This window comes from Macaca nemestrina, chromosome 2 (assembly GCF_043159975.1).
Source record: "Macaca nemestrina isolate mMacNem1 chromosome 2, mMacNem.hap1, whole genome shotgun sequence".
NCBI classification, from domain to species: Eukaryota; Metazoa; Chordata; class Mammalia; order Primates; family Cercopithecidae; genus Macaca; species Macaca nemestrina.
In genome coordinates this window covers 96,302,842-96,326,949 of record NC_092126.1, presented here as the reverse complement: position 1 = coordinate 96,326,949, position 24,108 = coordinate 96,302,842, and the positions used below count along the sequence as shown (strand labels likewise).

Here is a 24,108-nt window from a genome sequence, read left to right as displayed (position 1 = left end):
TGTATGTGTCTTGGCCTCATGGAACTTGGGAAGAGTTGAACTGTTGTATCTGTGACCAAAAATTTGCAAAAACACTTTGCTAGATGGTTGATTTGTTCATTTATTCAACATTTATTGAGCACCCACCACTACTTGCCAGGAGAACCAAAAAGGCAACCTCATCGAACACATAGTCTACTTAGGAGAGTCTCAGAGTCTAGTAATCGAGGCAAATTAATGTTTCCATGTGCCAGGGAACACTGTTAAATTCAGTCTTTAAGGAGATTGTTATTCAAAAAGAGATGACCGGGAGTGGTGGCTCACATCTGTAATCTCAGCACTTTGGGAGGCCAAGGTGGGTGGATCACCTGAGGTCAGGAGTTCAAGACCAGCCTGGCCAACATGGTGAAACCCCGTCTCTACTAAAAACATAAAAATTAGCCAGGCTTGATGGCGGGCGCCTGTAATCCCAGCTACTCAGGAGGCTGAGGTGAGCGAATTGCTTGAACCTGGGAGGCGGAGGCTGCAGTGAGCCGAGATCTTGCCACTGCACTCTGTCCTGGGCGACAGAGCGAGACTCCATCTCAAAACAACAACAACAATGAAAGAGAAAAATATATTCCAAAGATTACTGTTAATAATCAAAATATCTGGACTGGGCTGGGCCCAGTGGCTCACACCTGTAATCCCAGCACTTTGGGAGGCTGAGGTGGGCATATCACCTGAGCTCAGGAATTCGAGACCAGCCTGGACAACATGGTGAAACTAAAACTCTACTAAAAACACAAAAAGTAGCTGGGCTTGGTGGCAGGCACCTATTATCCCAGCTACTCGGAAGGCTGAGGCAGGAGAATCACTTGAACCCAGGAGGCAGAGGTTTCGGTGAGCCGAGGTCATGGCACGCCACTCCAGCCTGGGTGACAGAGTGAGACTGTCTCAAAAAACAAACAAACAAACAAAAAAACAAAACAAACCAAAATCTGGACTGAAATTGTAAAATCCTGATGACATCCTGAAAATTTTCCCTGAAAATGCCTCTGAGAAGCTTGGCCTTTGCTTTTCTAAACCTACTGGCTTAAGTTCACATGATTCTTAGGAGGTGCGAGTTGCAGAAAGCAGGGCCTAGGTGCCTCTGTGAAGTGTGCTAGGAAGGAGTTTGCAGTTGCACAGGCCCTAAGGTGATCCCTGACCAAGAGGAGTCTGCAGAGTGGTCCTGTTGATACAAAGGGGTGTCATGGGAAGGGCGCCCAGCGCAGCAAGGACTGTGAAACTGAGCTCTGTGCCTAGGGCTCATGAGCACAGTGCGTTCTTTGCCTCAATCCCTGAAGGGTGTGGAGAGGTCGAAGAGCAGAATCACCAGGATGACAACGTGATCAGTCAGGAAGGTCTCTGGAGAAAAGGTTAAAACATTTGGATTTTAGATAAGGACACATTACTGGGGGGTGAAAACCAGCCAGTCAGGTCTTGCCGTATGTGCTGGTGGCAAGGCAGAGGGGTGGGGACAGGGAAGGCAGATGAGTGGGTGTTCTATATTTCTCTACACAGGCAAAGAGTTCTGCAGAGGTAAACAGGTGGGAAAGAACCAGTTTCCAGGATGGAGTAAGGGGATATCCTTATGCATGCTAACCAGCTGTTCTCAGAATTAGAACAGGCAGCTCTGAGCAAAGGAGGCTAAGACTTCTCTCAGGTTATGGGGTGGAGTAACCTTGGAGGCCACATAGTTAGAAGTATTATTGGACATTTATACTCTATTATGTTAATTTGGTTAAACACTCCCTATCCAAGCTGTAAGACAAGTGAAAGGAAATTAGAAGGTTCCATTTAATTGGCCTTTTAGTAAAAGAAATGCTTGCATTTATATTCCATGCTACCCTAAAATCATGGTGAAGACCTAAAATTATTTTAAGACAAAATTCTGAAAGTGATTTAATTTGTCCAAGTGTTTACCTCGATTAAGAATATTAAGTGAATTTGGATTTAAAATATTATCATCTTTATTTTACCAAGTAATATTAATTAACATCCTTTAAAACACAACACAGGCTGGGCACAGTGGCTCAAGCCTATAATCCCAGCACTTTGGGAGGCCGATTGGGGGGTGGATCACCTGAGGTCAGGAGTTCGAGACCAGCCTTGCTAACATGGTGAACCCCTGTCTGTACTAAAAATACAAAAATTAGCCGGGCATGGTGGCTGGCGCCTGTAATCCCAGCTACTCGGGAGGGTAAGACAGGAGGATCACTTGAACTTGGGAGGCAGAGGTTGCGGTGAGCCAAAATCACTCCATTACACTCCAGCCTAGGCAACAAGAGTGAAACTCCGTCTCAAAAACAAAACAAAACAAAAAACCAAAAAACCAAACAAACAAAAAATACAGATAATTTCTTAAGGCCTTTTGGTGATTACTGATTATTGTCCCAATTCAAATTTGATTCCTTATCTTGTAGCTTAGAAGCATGAATACCAAAATCATTAAACTAGAGTTACATTTTTCCTCTTTCTTATCCAAAAGTGACTTAAAGAGAGAAATGGTTTATATTAGAAAAAAAGAGGTACTGGCCAGGCACAGTGGCTCACACTTGTAATACCAGCACTTTGGGAGGCCAAGGTGGGTGGATCACGTGAGGTCAAGAGTTTGAGACCAGCCTGACCAACATGGAGAAACCCCATCTCTACTAAAAATACAAAATTACCCGGGCATGGTGGTGCATGCCGTAATCCCAGCTACTCGGGAGGCTGAGGCAGGAGAATCGCTTGGACCTGGGAGGTGGCGGTTGCAGTGAGCCGAGATCACACCACTGCACTCCAGCCTGGGCAATGAGAGTGAAATTCCGTCTCAAAAAAAAAAAAAAAAAGAAAGAAAAGAAAAAAAGAGATACTGTTTAAACTTGTATTAATAACTTAGTAGTTTTTGTGGTTATTTATGCATATTTTATTTTACCCTTATTGGTCTTTTACCTACCTTTTAATCAAAGATTCTATATGTCATTAAATAATTTCTTTTCCAGCTAGAAGAGTGAAAAACTATTGTAAGATCCATTCTTCAGTACAGTGAACTTTTATAGCTATTTAAATAGCTATAAAAGTTGTAGCATGTGATTTACCGTTTTCTCCCAGCCTGGAGAGGGTTTTTTCCTAAACAGCTAGCACAGCTTCGGGGATTTGGCTTGATGTCTTGAATTCCTTTCTCCTGGATCTTTAAGAGAGATCTTAGGTATACGCGTCTGGTCGCCTCTACAATCAAACAGAATAGGAGAGCTATTGAGTTGGAGAGGTTTTCAGTCTCACTTGCTATTTCTCTAGGGAGTTGTTACTATTTTGTTCAAAATAGTCTTCCAGTAGAACCTCTTTTCTTTTGGCCCTTCGGTATATTAAGCCAATCAGTTCACACAGAAAAAAATCTCAAAACATCCACAGTGGAACAATCGTATCAAACTTTTAAGCAAACTGATGACTTTACAAAAGGCTCTTCCCCAGAAACATAAATTCTTTCCCCCAGCCTGAGCCACAGTTTGGGCCTTAATCTATTCTTACAATCAGAGAGTGCTCCCGACTTCAGTAAGTGCTATTTTCTGTCCAAATTGTGGGCACCTTGGGCTTCATACTAAATTTGAAACCTTATTTTCTCTGTGATTTCTCTCTCATCTGAGGGACAGAAAGGAAGAGCAAGTCTTGTAAACACAAGCAGCTTTAGCCTTCCCTGGGAGAGCTGAGCTCCGGATGAATGAGACAAGCAAACAGGACTCAGCTACCCGTGGTTTCTGCTGTGTGCCTTTCCACCCATCAAGGAGAGTCCGAGCAAGTGCTCAGAGCGCATGCACAACGGCACCTCCACCTCGTCTGCCAATTGGATCCTGTTCCAAGGTGGTGGTGGGGCTCCCATTTTCTGAGGAAAGGGAACTTTGGTAGGCAATGAGCTATCTCTCAGTTTACAAGCAGTCCTCACCCTGCCACCAGCAGGACCCTGTCAGCACAGGGAAAAGGAGACTCTACAAAAGGGAGTATGAACTTAAACACATGTTCTGGAAGACAGTGCCCTGAGTTCCTCCTCCAGCCTGAGTGCAGGCAGTAAAAAAATTAAATACCTGAAAAGATTATTTTCTTTCCATGGAAACTGAAACTCCAGTTTTAGGCTGAGCAACTTCCCCTTACCCTTTCCAAGTACCATAGTTGCTCCATCTTTCCATCTGTGTTCATGACAGATTTTTGTAACCCTACTCAAGTTGACCATGGGGTTGAATCCCAAAGCAGTCACTTGGTCACAATTTTTGCTTGTATCCTTTTTAAACAGTGTAAAGGGGATATACAGCGTGTGACATCACTTGTGAAGATTCACCTTCCCTGTCTCACACACTTTCTTCATGCTCTGCCACACTTCGGGTGTATCCCTCTTCCCAGCTTCCCCCTCCAGTGTCTCCTTCTGCCACAACAATATGGCGCTTCTCCTTTAGCCTCTCTACCTTTCTTCCCAACTCTTCTTCATATATGGATGTGTGTGTGTGTGTGTGTGTGTGTGTGTGTGTGTGTGTGTGTGTGTTGCTGGAAGCTCAGCAGCAGTTAAGAAAATGAGTGGGAAAAGCCACGACCCTCTTTAGTGGGTGGGATGAGGGAATGGCTAAGACATTGACTCAGGAGTACATTTTTTCCATCATATCTAATTTGTCTTTATCCATCTGCAACCTGACTTCTTTTAGGCTGTTATTAATTTATCCAACCTACAAATATTTAATGAGCATTGATGAGATAAGAAATGAGGGCTGACACATGAGAATGGAAAAGAAGAGATATGCCTGATTCCCAGGCGAGAGTGCCAACCATGTGGCTAATGTGGGGCACTATTTGGAGTGGGCAGAGCCAGAGGAGGTGTCCAAAGAACCCTGAAGGGCTAGCTCACAGAAGCCAAGTCCATCATCAGCCAGATCCAGGGCCAGGTTTGAGGATGGGTATGGCCATGTAACCCTTCCAGGGGAAATTCTGGAGTAGGATGGGACACAACAAAAGTATGAGCTTGAGAGGGTCCAGGACTTCTGTGTGATCAGAGTGGGGAAGTCTAAAACTCTTCCCACAGGGAATGAGCTCTAGGCTGTGTGAAGACCACAGAGGTGGCTGGGCCTAGAGGAAGTGATTCAGTGTTTATGTGTGCAGAGGTGATCTCTTGGTTTGTTTTAGAACTATGGGCCTGTTCTAATGCTCAAGGGCATACCAAACCAGCCTCCTCTGACCCAGGAACCAAACCCATAATTCCCAAGCACAAAATTCTAGGTCAGGCTCTGCCACTTTTGTTTTGCAGCCCGGGCTTTCTTTATGGGTAAGGCTCAGGGCAATGAGAGATGACCTGCACTGTCCAAGGAAAGGACTACAGCTGTTGGCTGAAGGAAGTAACCTTCCACAACTGCATAGCACTAAGTCTTTGTGTTAAAAAAGCAGAATGGGGGGTTGGCTTGGAAGTACGAATCTTTCCATGTTAAACTGAAATTGCTGCCCATATCTGCCAAACTTAAATAATTAAACAAGGCCACAGCTGGTTGGCAGGTGGAGGGACAGCAGGTGTTTATTGATAAGACCAACCGAAGTATTTTTATGATCAATTAGCAGTTATTACGTTATTATTGCTTGGTAGTTTCTAGCATTCAACATTCAATATCTATCATTTTCTTGTTTCTGGTCACTGTCTTGGATTAAAACTAGGTTGTATTAACTAGTTTTGCTTTTAATTTACAATAGTAGCTTGAGATATACAAAAAGCAGATGTTGATTTTGAAGAGGAAAAATATACTTTTTTTGGTGTATACCCTTTCAGATATTTTGAATTTTGTATCATGTCGGTGCGTTACCTATCAAGGATAAGTTAACTGATTAATTTTAAAGCTGCATCTTGACTTCATCAGCATTTAATTTCCTAAATGAAAAATGTACTGATCTACCTCTTCACCCCAATTCTACCAAGAATTTGTTTTTTCTAATTCCTTCTAAGAGAGACTACTTTTATTCTAGGATGAGCTGAAATTACTTGGAAAACAGGGGGCCACATTGCTGTCATGCATCCAAGAACCAGCCACCAAATGTCCCAACAGCACACTCAATCTCAATCAACTTGAGAATGTAACTACCATGGAAAGGTGAGTGAGTGAGGTGGAATCTGCCTTTTCAGGAGAAAATATATAGAGCTAGATGTTCTGGAGCAACCAAGAACAGATTGGAACAGCCAATATTGGGTCTTGGTGGGGCCAAGGAAGAACAACATTTGAGACAACAAAGGAAAAAAGATCACATCCATCTGGCATCCACGTATGGAGATCTTTTTATGAGCATTCCATTCCCCGCTCTTCAATGTCTATGACATGCTCCCACCCTAGGATTTTGAGGGAGAGGGTAGTATTTATTGGGCTTCATTTCCAAATAACAGTTTGGCTTGGAGCTGTGCTTTATATTCGTGTGTCTCAGGTAGAAAGAAAGAAGGCATGAAGGTAAGATCAGCTGGAGCACATTCTAAAGCACAGCAGCTGCATCTGAAGTGAAGTTGCTGCCTGCACTGTGGGTGTCCTGATTGGAAAATGAAAGGTGCAAAGCCCGCTGAGCCAGAAGAAAGGCATAGGTGACACATGCTTTCATAATAAGGAGATGGTTGCAATTGATACCACTGACCGAAGACACAGGTGTTCTATCCATAGGCCTATATGGATGCCTGTGGAAATGAATGCTAACCTAACACCACTTTCTCATTCTTTCCTGAAAGGTTATTAATTCAACTGGATGAAACAGAAAAAGCCTTTAGTCAGTTTTGGTCCAGTCATCATTTGAAGCTTAACCAATGCCTACAACTACAGCATTTTGAGCACGATTTTTGTAAGGTATTCTTTTCTTGTTTAATATAACTTTCTTTTCTGCTACTGTGACCTCTGGTTTTCTCTCCCTCCTCACTCTTTGGTATGGGGTTTCCCTCTTTTCCCTAATCCAGCTTTCTCCTTATCTCCTTGCTTCTTTACAGACCACCCCCTCCAACCCCCTTCTCACTTTTTCAGTGGAGTAAAGGTGTTCTAGAATCCCATTTTCCTGTTGCGGTACATGGCATTTCAGCGATGGTTTATCTTGCTTTTTTTTTTTTTTTTTTTTGAAACAGGGTCTTATTCTGTCACTCCGGCCGGAGTGCAGTGGTGCGACCATGGCTCACTGCAGCTTTGATCTTTGGGCTCAAGCTGTCCTCCCACCTCAGCCTCCCAAGTAGCTGGAACTACAGGCAATGCCCCACCATCACACTAGATAATTTTATTTTATTTTATTTTATTTTTGAGATGGAGTCTCACTCTGTTACCCAGGCTGGCGTACAGTGGCGCAATCTCAGCTCACTGTAACCTCCGCCTCCCTGGTTCAAGCGATTCTCCTGCCTCAGCCTCCCGAGTAGCTGGGACTACAGGTGCCCGCCACTACACTCAGCTAATTTTTGTATTTTTAGGAGAGATGGGGTTTCACCATGTTAGCCATGATGGTCTTGATCTCCTGACCTCTGTGATCTGCCCGCCTCGGCCTCCCGAAGTGCTGGGATTATAGGCGTGAGCCACCGTGCCTGGCCCAGATAATATTTTAATATTTTTGCAGAGACGAGGTCTCCCTATGTTGCCCAGGCTGGCCTCAAACTTCTAAGCACAAACAATCCTCCTGCCTCAGCCTCCCAAAGTGCTGGGATTATAGGCATGAGCCACTGGACCCAGCTATCTTCCTTTTTGATTGATAATTGGTTGAATAGAGTTCTAATAGTTCAACTACAGGTGAATTCTGCACCCCCAGCTTAATTTGAAAGTTAGTGAGCTGCAAAAAACAATTTTTTAACATATATAGATATATACAAGTCTTGAATCCTCTTTGGAATTTTGAGTTTTCTTGAAGCATAACAAACCTATACCTTCAGGTGAGTGAGTGTTGGTTTACTTCTGGACTGTTCTAATGTTTCTTGTAGGCTAAGCTTACCCTGGATAATTTGCTGGAAGAACAAGCAGAGTTTACAAGCATTGGAGACAGCGTGATGCATGTGGAGCAGCTTCTTAAGGAACACAAAAAACTGGAGGAAAAAAGCCAGGTTTGCTTTCTAACATTTTTGTGTACTGGGAAGGAGGTTGCTGTGGACGGTGATGGATCACGTCCAGTCATTGCTATTGGAAGGTTGCTAAAGGACACAGGAATGCCCAATCCTGCCCTTCAGTCACCCCAGGATCCCAAGGAGAGTTGCACATTAACAACTGCTATGAATAATACGGGCAGCACAGAGTCCTATTAAAGCCGCCGAACATACAGTTGCGGTTGGACACTCAGGTGGGGTGAGGACTCTGGACCAGCCCTGCCCTCTTACGTGGTCAGCAACCAAGTGGGAGAAGGTCACAGCAGGTTCATCACTCACCAGAACAATTATCTCAGAGTCTCACCAATCAGCTTGAGCTCCTCCCTGGAGCCTGGACTAGGGGACTGGGGGTTGTGGGGTTGGTAGTAGACGGGAAACTTTCAAAGGGGAAACCAGGAAAAAAAACAACAACTAGTTTTATACCTGGAGCAAGACAGTTAGACGGGGGAAACTGGTCCACATTAGTTCCATTGCTACACAGAATTGGCAAAGCTTTCTCCTTTCTGATGTCCCAGGAGTTGTAAATATGAAACTTGTATAAGAATATGTATTTTACAGTCCCATACTGGAATTAAACAGTGTCCCAGATCTGCACAGAAGTCAGCATTTAGAAGTGATTACATTTTAAGTGTTTACAAATTTGTTTTATTACAAATGAAGAAAGCGGAGTCATCTCTTTCCATAGAAGTTCCTTTCTGCTTGTTTAAAATTAGGTTCTTTATATTTTTGGGTCTTGGGAACCAAGTACCCTATGGTTAGCGCTTCCTTTCTTAGCTAATCTGGAGGCATGTTTCTCAGATGGCAATTTTGCAGTACTAGAGATGTGCCAAAGTGTGAGCCTCTGGCCAGCAGCACAGATGTCACCTGAGTAAGTGCTAATTAGAAATATAAAATCTCAGACCCCACCCTGGAATTGGAATCTGCATTTTAAGAGGATCCCCAGGTGATTGACTTGTACATTACAGTTGGAGACACACACCCCTAAAGGATACGAAACAAAGTATACTAAGGCCACACTGACTCTAAGAGCTGTCGGTTATAGATTCTGAGCTGCAGGTGCTTGTGCACATGCATGAACACACAAACCCACCTGTGTATCCAGATCCCCACTCAGGAATCCCGTCCCTCCCTAGCGAGTGCTCTTTCTCTTACCAGTGACCATTTGTCAGATAGACCTAGTGCCGAAGACACACGAGTCATCAGGAACATTTCTCAAACAACGGAAAAGGTGAATTTCATATCTATGATGACTATATGTCTTAGATTCTTCAGGACAGCCCCAATCTTATAACATTTTAGTTTTTTCAAAAGAATTTTTTACTGAATATAAGTACTATATTTTTTGCTTATTCATATATTAAGAAAAAGTGCCTCATCAATAAAATGCCTTCGTATATATATGAAAGTGGCTACTGACCTATCCGGAGGGTTATTTATTCATCAACAGGTATTCCTTATCCTGGGTTCCATGGATGCGGCGGTGAGCCAGACAGTCCAGATTCTGCCCTCATGGAGCTTACATTCTACTGGAGAGAGATGGTTCACTAAAAAGCAATCAAATTAATAATAACATCAGATAGTAACAAGTGATATAAAAAAGAAAACAAAATATAATAGAAAGTGACTGGGGATGCTACTTTAGCTAGCATGGTCTGGAAAGGCCTGAGAAGACGACCTTTGATCTGAGATCTGTTTGATCTGTGTAATCATGCAAAGACTTAGGGAGCTGCGGGTGCAAAGGTCTTAAAGCGGGAATGAGCTTGGTGAGTTCAAGGAACATTGCTAGAGCAGGTGGGCCAGGAGGAAATGAGGAGACAGAGATGAGCAGAGGCCAGGTGTCCTGTTGCACCCTGAGATCTTTTGTGAGGATTTGAATTTTATTCTCAGTGGAACAGAAAGCCCTTGGAAGGCACTCTGGACTGTGTTTTGAATAGTAGTGATGGATCTGCATGACTGCATCACATTCTGTCTTCTGCCCACCTCCTGGAACTTGTGGTCCTTGGTATATACTTCAAAAGTTGCTGACCTGAGCTGGGGATGAAACCTATGGCTATGGAACACAGGAATGCTCTGCGAACCCATGACCCACCTTTCATGGGCAACATTCTGGAAGCAGCTAGACTAGCCTACTGTGGATGACCCGTGACTTGCAGGATTTGCAGACCTGTCACATCCTGTGACTTGCAGATCTTGTTTCTAAACTTGCTTCCTGAAGGATGCAGTACACCTGTGTCTCTGCCTTTGGGTCAATCAAACAAAGCTGTCTCACCATAACTGAGGTCGTTTTCAATATATCTTCCCTCAGACTTCTCAGAGGCATGGCTTCTTCAGATGATTAGGGCTTGGCTCATCTTTCCATTTGTCCTTTAAAGTGTTAAAGGAACAAGACTGTGTCTGTCCACAGTCTGACAAATATCTGCTTGGGGTTTGTCCTTTCCTCGGCACCAAGGGGCCACCTCCCTCCCAGCACAGCCGCATACTGGCTCTGGGGCGTTGCCAGCTTCCTTATTCCACACAGTGACATCATCCTCACAAGTAACCTCAGAGTCAGCTCACTAACCAGGCTCCTGTCGCATGCTGATTCAGCCTGTTCTTTATCTTGTTCTAGTTTGAGGGTTTAGCAGTGTTTTGAATGCTCCTTCCTGATTCTGAAAAACAGTAGTTTCAACCATTTATAGAAGGTCTTCTATAAAAGCAGAATTTGCAGCCAGGTTTTGACTGTGGGAGCATACTGAGACCCTTGCTGAGAGGCCAGCAGGGAACACACCAGGATAGGGTGGAGGAACCACCAGATTTCAGCCTTGACCTCTCCCTATAAGGGTGCTGTGTCTAAGAAGGCATGGAACCCAGGCCATTAACATCTAAGGATGTCATCTAGTTGGAGGGTCATGGCTTTGTGTACATGTGTGAGATTTTCAAACACACACAGAAGTAGACAGACTGGCACAATGAACTCCAAGTGTCCGTCATTCAATTTCAACAACCATTAACTTTCTGCCTTTCTTGTTTCATCTGGCCCACCTCCCCATACACATACTCCATCCCTATGGATCATCTGTGGGTTTGTTCTAGATTCCCTGATAGAGTAACATCACTCGCTTTCTTGCTATTTTCTTCCCTAGTAGGCACTCTCATCTCTCATCTGTTATACCAGTAGAGTCCTCGGCGGGGAATAAACTGTTATTTCAATAAAGATTTCTGAATCGCAACTTCTAAGCTGCAACTTGACTATCTAGCCTTCTGGAATTTTCGGCATCTGAAAGATCCCAGATGGGCTTGTGATCAGAGTACTGGATTTTAGCCATTTTTCCCTCACGCTTTCTTTTTTACTTTGGAGATTTTGATGACTATTTATCTTGAGCGGGAGGTATATAAACTAAAAAAATAAGCTTCAATTTGGAGGTTTCACTGTAAATTTCTTTGCAGGCACCAGGAGGATTTCATAGCACATGTGGAGAGGCCAGGTGGTTGGAAGGTGACAAGAACATAGGCTTTAGAGTCAGATAGGGATGGATTAAAATCTTGGCTCTAACAAGTACCAGCTGTATGACCCTAGTCACGTTTCTTAGCCTTTCTGAATATGGCACCCCTCATCTGTAAAACAGAGATAATAATTCCTACCTCACAGAGACCCTGTGAAGATTAAATGAGTTAGATGTGTGGTAGGGACTTCATGTGGTCGGCCGGCAATGTGGTCAGTGGTCAGTGGTCAATATTCAGTGGTCAGAAACTATTGTTGTCCTTTCAATTCTGTAATAGTGACCTTCCAACCATATGGTGGCTGAATCCGGGTTGCTCCTTAATTTCCCTTTTTGTTTTGAGACGGAATTTCACTCTTGCTGTCCAGGCTGGAGTGCAGTGGCACAATCTCGGCTCACTGCAACCTCCACCTCCCAGGTTCAAGCGATTCTTCTGCCTCAGCCTCCTGAGTAGCTGGGATTACAGGTGCCCGCCACCACGCCCGGCTAATTTTTGTATTTTTAGTAGAGATGGGGTTTCACCATGTTGGTAAGGCTGGTCTCTAACTCCTGACCTTGTGATCCGCCGGCCTTGGCTTCTCAAAGTGCTGGGATTACAGGCGTGACCCACCGCGCCCGGCCTCCTCAGTTGCCTTTATGGGTGTTTTTCCCTAGACACATTTGGACCTGTTACTCACATCTTTCCTCTAACATCTCAAATGTCTTCTGGACAGTTCTGAAGGGTGAAATACTATATGCCAAGGGAAGGGCAGGCTCTGATCACCACAGGGCGATTTGGAAGTATCTTGTGGTGAATTTCCCTGGACCCAGAAAATTCTGCCCTGTTCTTAATAAATTAGGCAGCTGGACTTAAAAAAATGTCAACAGAGACTTTCTTGCCAAGTCTCATGTTTCTATATTTGACTAAAGTCAGACAAGTTTGAGCAACCAAATGAAGTCTCTAAGCTTAGGCAGAATAAGTGCAGTCATTTTTCTCTGTGTATGTTGCTCTGAGCCAGATCCTGGAGCCAGACTGCCTGGGTTTGAAGCCTGGCTCTTCTCTTTCCTACCTGGGTCACCTTGGGCCATTGTGCCTCCACTTCCCTTTGGTAAAACAGTACCTGTATCAAAGGTTTTGTTGTGAAGAGTTAAAGAAATAAGCAAATGTAAAGCATTCAGAACGGTGCCTGGCACGTAGTAAGCTCTCAGTAGATGTCAGCTGTTGTTATTAATATTACAGAGGTAGAGGGATAAATTCTGTGCTATGGAACATGTGCTAGGTTCAGTCTGCAGTAGCTGAGCAGTGCTAGTAAAGGTCTGTCATTCATTTGACATTTATTCTGCAAATATTTATTCATCTCCTACCATGCCAGGTACTGTTTAAGTTCTGAGGACACAGCAGTGAACCAGAGAGTCAAAAATCACTGCCCAGGGAATGAGTATTGCAGTCGTCTTGTAACCAGTGTACCTGGGCCTTTGCTGTTTAGAACAAGTGCTCTGGGTATTTTCGCCTCAGTCCTTTTAACTAGCCACTGCTTGATTTGTGTCACTCGTTTCTATACCAGTACTCCTCTTCGTTTTGTGCAGCATTTGTTTGTAAGTATCTCAGATGCACCATGCCCTGTTTTCAGTTGAATAAGAGCTGGTTCTGGACCATAGGGGTCTGTGGCATAGTCCAGGCAGCAGATAAGTGGTCACAACATAATGAAGCAGGTGCTCTGATCAAGAGAAGCACAGAGAAAGTTTTCTGGAGAAGGTGAAGTCTGAAATGTAATTTAGATTGAGCTGGCCCCAGAGGAGTACGGGTGTGGTAGAGGATGGGTGAGGGGGAGTAGGGAAGGATGGGCTTTCTAGGCAGACAGCAGGTAGAGAAGGGATGGAGGCCTAAAGCTGCCTGAATATTTGGGGAACAACAAATAGATAATTAGTATGGTTGCAGCAGAGAATGGTGTTGAGGAAGTGGAGGAGGACTTGGTAAGAGGCACACCCAGGTATAAGCTAGATAACGAAAGGTCCCATGTGCATTGCTCAAGAGTTTAAGCTTGCTCGTGAAGACCCTGGGGACCCAGAAAAGGGCTTGAAGCTTGGAAGTGATGTAGACACAATAAGATGTGTTGGAATCGCTGCTTTGTCAGCAGTCTGGAGCGTGAGTTGAAGGAGAGCCCGAAGAAAAGCAGGGAGACCAGCTGTCCCCATGAGAAACCATGAGGCCTGAGCAGACAGTCGCAAGGAGGTGGCAGAGATGGGGTCAGAACTTGAAAAGCATTAAGAAGGCGATGGCCCCTGCAGGGCTTCTTGAATGACTGGGAGGGTAGGAGGAAAGGGGTTTGGAAATTGTTGAAACCATAAACCAGTGCAAGTTAAGAGAGGGGCAAGTTGTACATACCTGGAGTTACGGTGACTCCTCATGTTACTGTAAACAGCTAAAGCAGAGCAGAAAATGATGCACTGGATGCTTAGCGTGGCTGGCAAGGGGGCTCATGGGCTCTCTGCTCCTAGAGACCTTTCGGAATGTGGCAGTCATCTGTGCTGATGCCAAAGTCAAGGTTGTTCCACAGAGTTCCAGCCAAGCAGATCACTACATCATGTAGCTCACTGGCTCATTCATTTAATTTGTTGATCAAATATTTATTGCATGTCTACTAAATACTCTCATGGAACTGACATTTTGGTGGGAGTGAGTGGAGGAGGGAGGAATTCTTTTTTTCTTTTTTTTTTTTTTTTTTTTTTTTTTTTTTTTTTTTTTTTTTTGAGACAGAGTCTCATTCTGTTGCCCAGGCTGGAGTGCAGTGGTGCAATCTCGGCTCACTGCAACCTCCGCCTCCCAGGTTCAAGCGATTTTCCTGCCTCAGCCTCTTGAGTAGCTGGGACTACAGGTGCACGCCACCATGCCTGGTTAATTTTTTGTCTTTTTAGTAGACGGTGTTTCACCATGTTGGCCAGGATGGTCTCGATCTCCTGACCTCATGATCTGCCCACCTCAGCCTCCCAAAGTGCTGGGATTACAGGTGTGAGCCACCATGCCCAGCCAGGAGGCAAGAATTCTACATTAAAGTAAATAAAGAAAATAGTTTTTAGATAGAGGTGAGTGCTGTTAAAGAATAAAGTGAGGGAGAGGGCCTAGATGAGTGGGTGAATGGATTGTAGAGAATGACTTCAGATATAGTCGCCGGGGAAGCCCTGTGAGGAGGTGACCCGGAAACTGAGTTCTGCATGACCCAGGGAAGAGCAATCCAGAGAAGGGCCGAGTCAGGAGCTAGGTTGGTGATCAGCTGTAAGCCGTATCTCTCAGCTGGATTCCTGCAGCAGCCCCTTAACAGGCCTCCCTGCATTTCCTCTTATTCTGGACACTGTACCTGGAGCCTTCCAAAAACATGTTCGAGATCCTCCCTACAAACCCAGGGACTTTCCTCTCACAATTAGAAAAAGCCAAAGAGCTTACAAGGGCAGCAAGGCCCCCGCCATGGAACGCCCGCTTTCCTCTGGTTACGTCTTCCACTCATTTCCTGCTTGCTCCCTCTGCTGCAGCCACACTGGCCTCCTTCCTGCTACCGGAACTTGTCAAACACACCTTCACCTCCCAGCCAAGTACTGCGCGGCTTGTGCCTGACTTCAGGTCTCGGCTTGTGTGCAGAGCGCTCCCAAGACCATGCACACATTTCTTCGAAGATTCGCTAGGACTCTGCATGTAGCTGTATTAGAGTTACAATCTATAACGATGAAAAAGTACTAAGCAAAATTAGCAAAGGGGAAAGGCGAGGTGAAGTCTGGAGGAAACCAGGCACAAGCTTCTTAGAATCCTCTCCTGTGGGAGTCTCACAGGACATACTTCTTGCCCCCATCTGTGGGTTGTGACAACATGTGTGAAATGTTGTCTACCAGGGAAGCTCATTAGAGACTCAACGCCCAGAGGTTTTACTGGTGGCTGGTCATGTCGGCAGCTTCTGTCTGGCAAGAACCAAGATTTCAGACTCCCAGAAGAAAAGCAGGTAATCACCATAAACCATACTGTTTGCACAAACGGTTCAGGCATCGTGAGCTATTCACATCAGGGAATGGAGGGAACCTTCCCAAAATCTAAGTTCCTAGGTGCCAACAAAGGGCCAATCTTACAATTGGGTCTTTCTTTCTAAGGCTGTAGTCTCAAGCTTTTTTCTTTTTTTTTTTTTGGAGACGGAGCCTAGCTCTGTCGCCCAGGCTGGAGTGCAGTGGCGCAATCTTGGCTCACTGCAACCTCCGCCTCCCAGGTTCAAGCAATTCTCTGCCTCAGCTTCCAGAGTAGCTGGGACTGTAGGCACATGCTGCCATGCCTGGCTAATTTTTGTATTTTAGTAGAGGTGGGGTTTCACTGTGTTGCCCAGGCTGGTCTCGAACTCCTGAGCTCAGGCAATCCGCTTCGGCCTCCCCAAGTGCTAGGATTACAGGCATGAGCCACCACACCCGGCCTAGTCTCAGCCTTTCTATGTGAAGTCTTTTCTGCATAGCTTGAGTACTGCTGCTCAGGGAGACCTTCTCACCATCCGATTTAAAATACTAGCTCCAGCACTCCCTGCCCTCCCCATCATCTAATTTTTCTCCATATACTTGTCGCTGTCTAAGATACCATATAATCCACACATGCAATTATTTATTGCCCGTGTCTCCCACTAAAATGTAAGCTTCATTTCATGAGGTGGGGATTTTTACCTGCTTTCTTTACCAATGAACCACCAGCACCTATGACAGTGTTTGGCACATAGTAGGTTCTCAATAATATGAGATGGATGAATGAAGGAATGCTTAAAAAAACAGGAAAACTTGGCACGTGTGGTTAGAGTGAAGTGTCATGCAGAAAGAGGTAGGAAATGTGATTGAGCAGACAGGGTCAGTGCATACAGAGCCCTTACAGGCTTTGGGAAAGGGTTTAGACAAGCAGATTTCTTTTTTTTTCTTTCTTTTTTGAGATGGAGTCTTGCTCTGTCACCCAGGCTGGAGTGCAGTGGCACAATCTCAGCTCACTGCAATCTCCGCCTCCCGGGTTCAAGCGATTCTCTTGTCTCAGCCTCCTGAGTAGTTGGGATTACAGACACCTACCACCACGCCCATCTAATTTTTGTATTTAGTAGAGATAGGGTTTTGCCATGTTGGTCAGGCTCGTCTGGAACTCCTGACCTCAAGTGATCCGCCCACCTCAGCCTCCCAAAGTGCTGGCATTACGGGTGTGAGCCACTACGCCCAGCCTAGACAAGCATATTTCTTAAGTGTCATGACCACCTTTGAGTTGTCCAAACCCAATTTTCACCAGTGTCTCAACTTCAGCTCACCCCCCACTCTCCTCAAAGACAAGTGTCAGTTCCTCTTCTTGTTCCTTTAGTTAATAGGGGTATTCAAAATCTCTTATTATGTGTACTCCATGCTTTTCTGCCCTAGAATTTATTGCAATTATAATAAGTTAACAATTTGTGTAATTTAGTTAATATCTTAATTCTCCATTAATCTGAAGATTTTTGGCTTGTCAGCACTATATCCTCAATGTCTAGCCCAGAACCCAACAATAGAATGACTGCTATTGTTTAGAGTATGGACAACTCCAGGCCAGGGTCAACTTCCTGGACCTGGAACCATTCAGAGCTTTCTCAGGTTCTCCAATCTTCGTCCTGGGTCAGCATCTCCCCAGCCTCCCTCCAGGCTTGGAGCACACAGTACCAGGCAGCTCTCAGCCTCACGATGCCCTGACTTCTGATGCCTGGCTGTGCATGTTCACTTTGCAGGAACCCCTGGAAAAGGCCCAGCTGCTGGCACTGGTTGGGGACCAGCTCATCCAAAGCCACCATTATGCAGCAGACACCATCAGGCCCCGGTGTGTGGAGCTCAGGCACCTCTGTGACAATTTCATCAATGGAAACAAGAAAAAATGGGACATTTTAGGAAAGTCCTTAGAGTTTCATAGACAGCTGGACAAGGTGAGCAAAACACAGCCAAGAACGTGATGTCTGCAAGATTTTCTGTGAAGAAGCTTCCATTATACTCGTCCTCCCTTCCTTGTGTGATTGCTGACAGGCTCGACTGCTTTATGTGAAAAGATGTTCAAGAGGCATTCAAAGTGTGCACATCCTAGATTGAAGAGGTACTGAAGGTAAAAAGTGCTCTGGCCATCCCACCACATCCCATTAAATTAACTAAAGGCCATTTCTATCTGTGTGGAGCCAGACTTTAAGAGTGTGTTTTGGCCTGGCCCTGTGGGAACACTTCTTGATTCCCTTTCAGGTGTACAGAGAACCAAGCACTATATTTGCAGAGTGCTTCCCTCATATAAAGGCAAAGGGTTTTGATTCTTTTTGGAGAAGCTTAAGTAATAATGACTATTTTATATGCCCTAGCATTTATCGAGCACCTACTCTATTTCTACCAGGAACATAATTATGTCATCTATTTATAATCCTCAAGACAACCTCTGAGGAAGGTATTAATGGCCTCATTGTGCAGAGGCAGAAACTGATACTCTGCTGGTTCTCAAAATGTAGCACACAAGAATCACCTAGTGAGCTGTTATATGGCAGATTCCCTTATGCACCAGGGCTGGAGACTCAGCGTCAGTAGGTCTGGAATACTGCCCAGGAACTAGTATTTTACTAAAGCACCCAAATGATTCTGGTGCAGGTGGTGCAGGAATGACACCAAGAAGCCCTGGGGAAGTGACTGCCCAAGACCACACGTGGTGCAAACAGGGGAAGCCAGAATTGAAGTCAGGCCTGCCAGATTCCACACCGAGGCTTCACAGGATAGACAGCAAGGCTGCATGCCAGGGGCCCACAGAGAGAGGGGTGTGCAGAGCCTGGTGCCCTTTGGAGGTGACCTCTAGGGTATGTTCCCAGTCAGCAGGAGCAGTGGTTTCTGGAGTCTTCCCTGTCAATTGGTCCCAGGCAGCATGTGACTGATGGCAATGAGTCAGCATGCTCCATCCCCACAGCTGTTCCTCTTGCATGCCAGGGGCACCCACCCGGTTGCTTACCTCATCCCATTGCCAAAGGGATTTTAATGTCAATGAAATACAGTTGTTCCAGAAGCAAGTGGCTCAGAAGGGGCTGGTGCGCAGCCTTCTCTGTGTGCTGAGCTCGCTGCAGGATCAGCTGCTGTTTTGCCAACTCCATTTTTGCTCCAGATCGGTGTGTGTGTGTGTGTGTGTGCGCACGCGCATGCACACACACATGGGTATGAGACGGAGAGAGGGAGACAGAGAGAGAGAGAGAGAGAGAGAAAGCAAGTAGCCATAGGAACTCTGCAGAAAATCCCAGCCTAATGCTTTTTACAGATCTAAGCATGATGTGTAAAGAGAAAGTTTTCACAGCATATATCAAAGCATGAGTTCATATTATTGTGGAAATCCAAAAATGTAGGAAGAAAAAGGTTACTCATGTGCATGTACATATCCTACTACCCCCCACCCCTACATAATGGTAATTATTAATTCTGAAATATCTTTATTTTTATTATTCTAAATGTAGCATATATTCACTGTGCTACATTCATTTGCCTAGATTATCTAGGGAAAAAGTGAGACAAACATTTAAGTTGCCTATCATTTTCCCACTTAGAAAGGCAGCCGCTTTGGAGTGTTCCATTTTGATCTTTTTTTCTCTGTATAGTTATTTTATATTGCTTTTCAGGTCACATGGTAAATGGAAATGCAGAGGTACTGGCACTGGAAGCTTATTTTCATATAACTCTTCAGGTAGCATAAGGGTCCCCTGTCTTTCTGTTCAGGTGTCTCAGTGGAGTTCAGAAGAGCAAAGAAAATGAGTCTTTTAAAAAATCTGAATAATTAGAATTCATCACCTATCTGACGTCCTCCCAGCATCCAAAAACTTTGAGTATTGCTGTGCTGAGTTACAAAGCTTTACATTCTTGCTTCCTTAGGAAACACAAATGCCAGTAAATGTAAATAGGGATGGCCTGGGAATCCAAAGAGGAAAGTTGTGTTTTTGTTAAAAGGGACACTCCTTTCTCCCAGGAAATGTAAGGGCCGGGTCCAATGTCTCATTAATCACTCTGTGGTCTCGTAACCAATTTGGATGCAGGTAAACCCCGAAAGCCATTGATTACATTTCTCTATGGTTAGACCAGCCTAAGAGATATTTAGCGCTAAGACTGAGTGGTGCAGTGCCACATGCCTGTAATCCCAGCACTTTGGAAGGCTGAGGCGGGAAGATTGCTTGAGCCCAGGAGTTTGAGACCAGCCTGGGCAACATGGCCAAAACCTGTCTCTTAAAAAAAAAAAAAAAAAAAAAGGAAAGAAAAATTAGCCTGGTGTGGTGGCGCACATCTGTAGTCCCAGCTACTTGGGAGGCTAAGATGGAAAGATCACCTGAGCCTGGGGTAGACCTCTCCAGGCTGCATTAAGCCATGATGGCACTACTACACTCCAGCCTGGGCAACAGAGTGAAACGCTGTCTCAAATTAAATACATATTTACCTGTCTTCTCCTGGAGATGTAGCAATTCCCGTCAGTGGAAGAGAGAAGAACATTATATGACTCATTTTGCTGACCAAGTGACCTCCCTGAGAAGTGGACAGGTGTAGATTGGTTTGGGTTTATCCACCTCATAGTATAATTTACAGTGGTTAGACCCCTTAAACTTTATGCCGTCCCATGACAATTTTCCATTGTCTCAGAATCCTTGTAGACAAGCTCAGACCTGCTGAGGATTATGGTGGCTCTGAGTTGTGGTCAGTCAAAGTGCACAAGGCACTGTTTCTTTCCGAAGGTCAGCCAGTGGTGTGAGGCAGGAATCTACCTCTTGGCTTCCCAAGCTGTAGACAAGTGCCAGTCTCGAGAGGGGGTTGACATCGCCTTGAATGACATTGCAACATTCCTGGGCACAGCCAAGGAGTACCCATTGCTCAGCCCTAAGGAGTTTTACAGTGAGTTTGAGTTGCTGCTCACCCTCGATGCAAAGGTAATGCTTCCGGGTTATTTTGATCCTGTGGTTGGGAAATGGATAGGGGAGGGAGGGACTGTATCTTCTTCCTGATAAAGTGCACGCAGGGTGTACTGAGCAGGCTGTATTGAGTGGGCTCACCGATTCCAAAGCCCTCTGGTGGCCTCTTAGACTCCTGGCCTGAACATCCTGGCATACTGACGCTTCATCTGACTCAAATCAGTCATTTCTCTATTAATGCTTATGAGCATTCCTGATGTACCACACACTGTGCTGAATGCTGAGGATACCATGATGATTAGAAATAGGCCGAGGCGGGCGGATCACGAGGTCAGGAGATCGAGACCATACTGGCTAACATGGTGAAACCCCATCTCTACTAAAAATAGAAAAAATTAGCCAGGCGTGGTGGTGGGTGCCTGTAGTCCCAGCTACTCGGGAGGCTGAGGCAGGAGAATGGCGTGAACCCGGGAGGTGGAGCTTGCATTGAGCCAAGATCGCGCCACTGCACTCCAGCCTGGGCGACAGAGTGAGACTCCGTCTCAAATAAAAAAAAGAAATAAATAGGCATGCTTCTATCCCTCACTGAGCTTACAGTTTCGTGGGAGAGGCTGACATTAACAAAATAATCACACAAAAATGTATTACAAGCTGATATAAGTGCTGTCAAGGAGGGATTCAGGGTCAGGCATGTGACAGAGGAACTTGACCTGGACTGGGGTCAGAGAAGGCTCTCGGGAAGAGTCATTTGAGCTAAAGCCTGGAGAATGAGTAGACAAGATGGGAGAGCCTTTCCGGACAGGAGGAATAGCATGTGCAAAGGCTTTAGGGCTGGAGGGAGCCTGGCACAGTGCAGACCAAAAGGTCAGGGTGCTAGAACCTGGAGAGCAATGGAAGTGTGTTTTGGGTGAGGTTAGAGATTGGCAGGCAAGGTAGGCTTTGTGGGCCACATGAAAGAGTTTGGATTTAAGCAGGGGATAACTTGATTGGATTTGCATTTGAGAAGCGCATTCTTCCATGAAGCCAGCAGGGTTGTAGATAGCACACCTTCCTCTGAGAGCCACATTACCTTGTCTGCACCTCTGGTTTAAGAGCTTCTTTAAGTCAGCTTCCTGGGCACACAGCAGGGAAGAGAAGACGCGGTGGAGGAACAAACAGATTATATCCAGCCTGTCTAACTGTTCATGTAATTCTGGGGAATGCCCTGAAGTCCATCCATGGACTCAGGCCAAAATCTTTGCTTTGTCTAACATGACACAAACCACATTGTATTCTAATTGTTTGTTTGTTTATGTATTTATTTCTGATACGGAGTCTAGCTCTGTCGCCCAGGTTTGAGTGCATTGACATGATCTCGGCTCACTGCAACCTCCGCCTCCTGGGTTCAAGCGATTCTCCTGCCTCAGCTTCCCAAGTAGCTGGGATGACAGGTGCCAGCCACCACACCCAGCTAATGTTTGTTTTTTTAGTAGAGATGGGGTTTCACCACGTTGACCAGGCTGGTCTCAAACTCCTGTGCCAGGGTGTTCCAGGCACTGGAGATGCCATCGTGCAAGGATGTAGTCATTGCCCTCAAGGGTCTCAAGTAGGAGAGGCTGATCCTTAGATGCACAATTCTGGAGCATGGCAGGACCTGCAACGACTTGCATAGTGATGCCCAGAGGGGGTCACCTGAGGGAGGTAGGGATGGGGGGAGTAGGGGAAGCTGGGAGAAAGGGAATGCTTCGTGTCCTCAGGCTGTATACAGAGAGACCTGTTCATCATGATTTGCTTTTGTTACTGCAGGCCAAAGCTCAGAAAGTTTTGCAGAGGCTGGATGATGTCCAGGAAATATTTCACAAGAGGCAAGTGAGTCTGATGAAACTGGCAGCCAAACAGACTCGTCCAGTGCAACCTGTGGCCCCACATCCTGAGTCTTCACCAAAATGGGTGTCATCGAAAACCAGCCAGCCCTCCACCTCGGGTAGGTTATTTGAGGAAAAGAAGCTTTGTGGCTTTTGTGTTTCTCCAGCAACATAAGGACTGAGACTGGTTGTCTACAATGGATAATGGTCACTGTTTTAACAGATACTTTTTAAAACAGACTACAGATATGCCATAGCGCAGACATGGAAGACATAAACACTTAGATAACACCAAGTGCCTGGATGTAAGGAGAAACACACAATCTACTGAAGAAGTAAAAAAAAAAAAAAAAGCATCATAAAGGCTGGGCGCGGTGGCTCGCGCCTGTAATCCAGCACCTTGGGAGGCCTTGGCGGGTGAATAATCTGAGGTCAGGAATTCGAGACCAGCCTGGCCAACATGGTGAAACCCTGTCTCTACTAAAAATATAAAAATTAGGCTGGGTGTGGTGGCTCACACCCGTAATCCCAGCACTTTGGGAGGCTGAGGGGGGCAGATGACAAGGTCAGGAGATAGAGACCATCCTGGCTAACACAGTGAAACCCCATCTCTACTAAAAATACAAAAAATGAGCCCGGCATGGCCGCGGGTGGCTGTAGTCCTAGCTTCTCAGGAGGCTGAGGTAGGAGAATGGCGTGAACCCGGGAGGCAGAGCTTGCAGTGAGCTGAGATGGCGCCACTGCACTCCATCCTGGGCGACAGAGCGAGACTCCATCTCAAAAAAAAAAAAGAAAAAATTTATTTATATATATATATATAAATTAGCTGGGCATGGTGGTGGGTGCCTGTAATCCCAGCTACTCAGGAGGCTGAGGCAGAAGAATTGCTTGAACCCGGGAGGCAGTTTGCAGTGAGCCGAGATTGTGCCATTGCACTCCAGCCTGGGTGACAAGAGCAAAACTCCATCTCGACAACAACAGCAACAACAAATGCATCATAATAATAACAACGTAATAATAACAGCATACAATAGACTCCATTCAGGACCTTTAAAAGGCCCATGTTTTATTAGCAATGGTGTAGTAAAATTGGTTCTTTGAGCAGAGATTTAAAAAATAGGTAAGTTCTTATGCCAATCCCATATGGTCCTGATTACTATAGCTTATTAGTTAGCATTTAAGATCAAGTCATGCAGTGTTCCAACGTTGTTCTTTTTCAAGGTTGTTTTGGCTATTTTAGGTCCTTTTCATTTTTCCATAAGTTTTAGAATCACCTTTCAATTTCTGCTGGGATTATGATAGGGATTACACTGGATATATGAGCCAATTTGGAGAGAACTATTATCTTACCAATATTGACTTTTCCAATTCCTGAATATGTTATAACTTATGTTTTTTAGGTCTTTAATTTCTCTCAACAATGCAGTAGTTTTGAGTGTAAAGGCCTTAGGCATTTCACTTTTTTTTAACCCTATAATGAATGGAATTAACCGTATTTAAGAATAGGAATAGATTTCTATATAGAGATATAATCCTATCATCTGTGAATAGGGATACTTTTACTTTTTCTGTTTCAATCTTTGTACTTTTTTTTCTGGTCATATTATAATGACTGGGACCTCCACTACAATGTCAAATAGAAATGGTGAGAGCAGACATCCGTGTGTTTTCCTAATATTAGGAAAAAAGTTGAAGTTTCACCTTTAAGTATGATGTAAGCTATAGGTTTTCCACAGATGTCTTTTATCAGATTGAGGGAATTCCCTTCTATTTCTATTTTTTTTGAGAATTTTTAT

The 24,108-nt window shown here is 44.9% G+C and overlaps 1 protein-coding gene and 1 long non-coding RNA gene across 8 annotated transcripts in view; one reads left to right on the top strand and one right to left on the bottom strand.

Moving 5' to 3' along the window:
* LOC105480110 (MCF.2 cell line derived transforming sequence-like 2) overlaps nucleotides 1-24,108 on the top strand; it is a 261,761-nt gene that overhangs the window by 118,842 nt on the left and 118,811 nt on the right. For 6 of the 7 annotated variants that reach the window (XR_011619936.1, XR_011619935.1, XM_011738574.3 and 3 more), the window contains 6 exons: nucleotides 5,974-6,098; nucleotides 6,716-6,830; nucleotides 7,934-8,053; nucleotides 17,301-17,492; nucleotides 20,295-20,486; nucleotides 22,254-22,431. Coding sequence is in view for 5 of the 7 variants with exons in the window: in XM_011738574.3 (XP_011736876.2) it covers nucleotides 5,974-6,098; nucleotides 6,716-6,830; nucleotides 7,934-8,053; nucleotides 17,301-17,492; nucleotides 20,295-20,486; nucleotides 22,254-22,431 (922 nt within the window). In the remaining 2 variants the exon portion in view is untranslated. The remainder of the gene's footprint in view (nucleotides 1-5,973; nucleotides 6,099-6,715; nucleotides 6,831-7,933; nucleotides 8,054-17,300; nucleotides 17,493-20,294; nucleotides 20,487-22,253; nucleotides 22,432-24,108) is intronic. The other variant, XM_011738576.3, reaches the window with a different exon arrangement.
* The window catches only part of LOC139361931 (uncharacterized), a 28,830-nt gene continuing 7,669 nt past the window's right edge, over nucleotides 2,948-24,108 (bottom strand). Inside the window, exons 3-4 of the long non-coding RNA XR_011619939.1 lie at nucleotides 9,510-9,636; nucleotides 2,948-3,213 (exon numbers count right to left, since the gene is read on the bottom strand). This is a non-coding gene — a long non-coding RNA (uncharacterized lncRNA). The remainder of the gene's footprint in view (nucleotides 3,214-9,509; nucleotides 9,637-24,108) is intronic.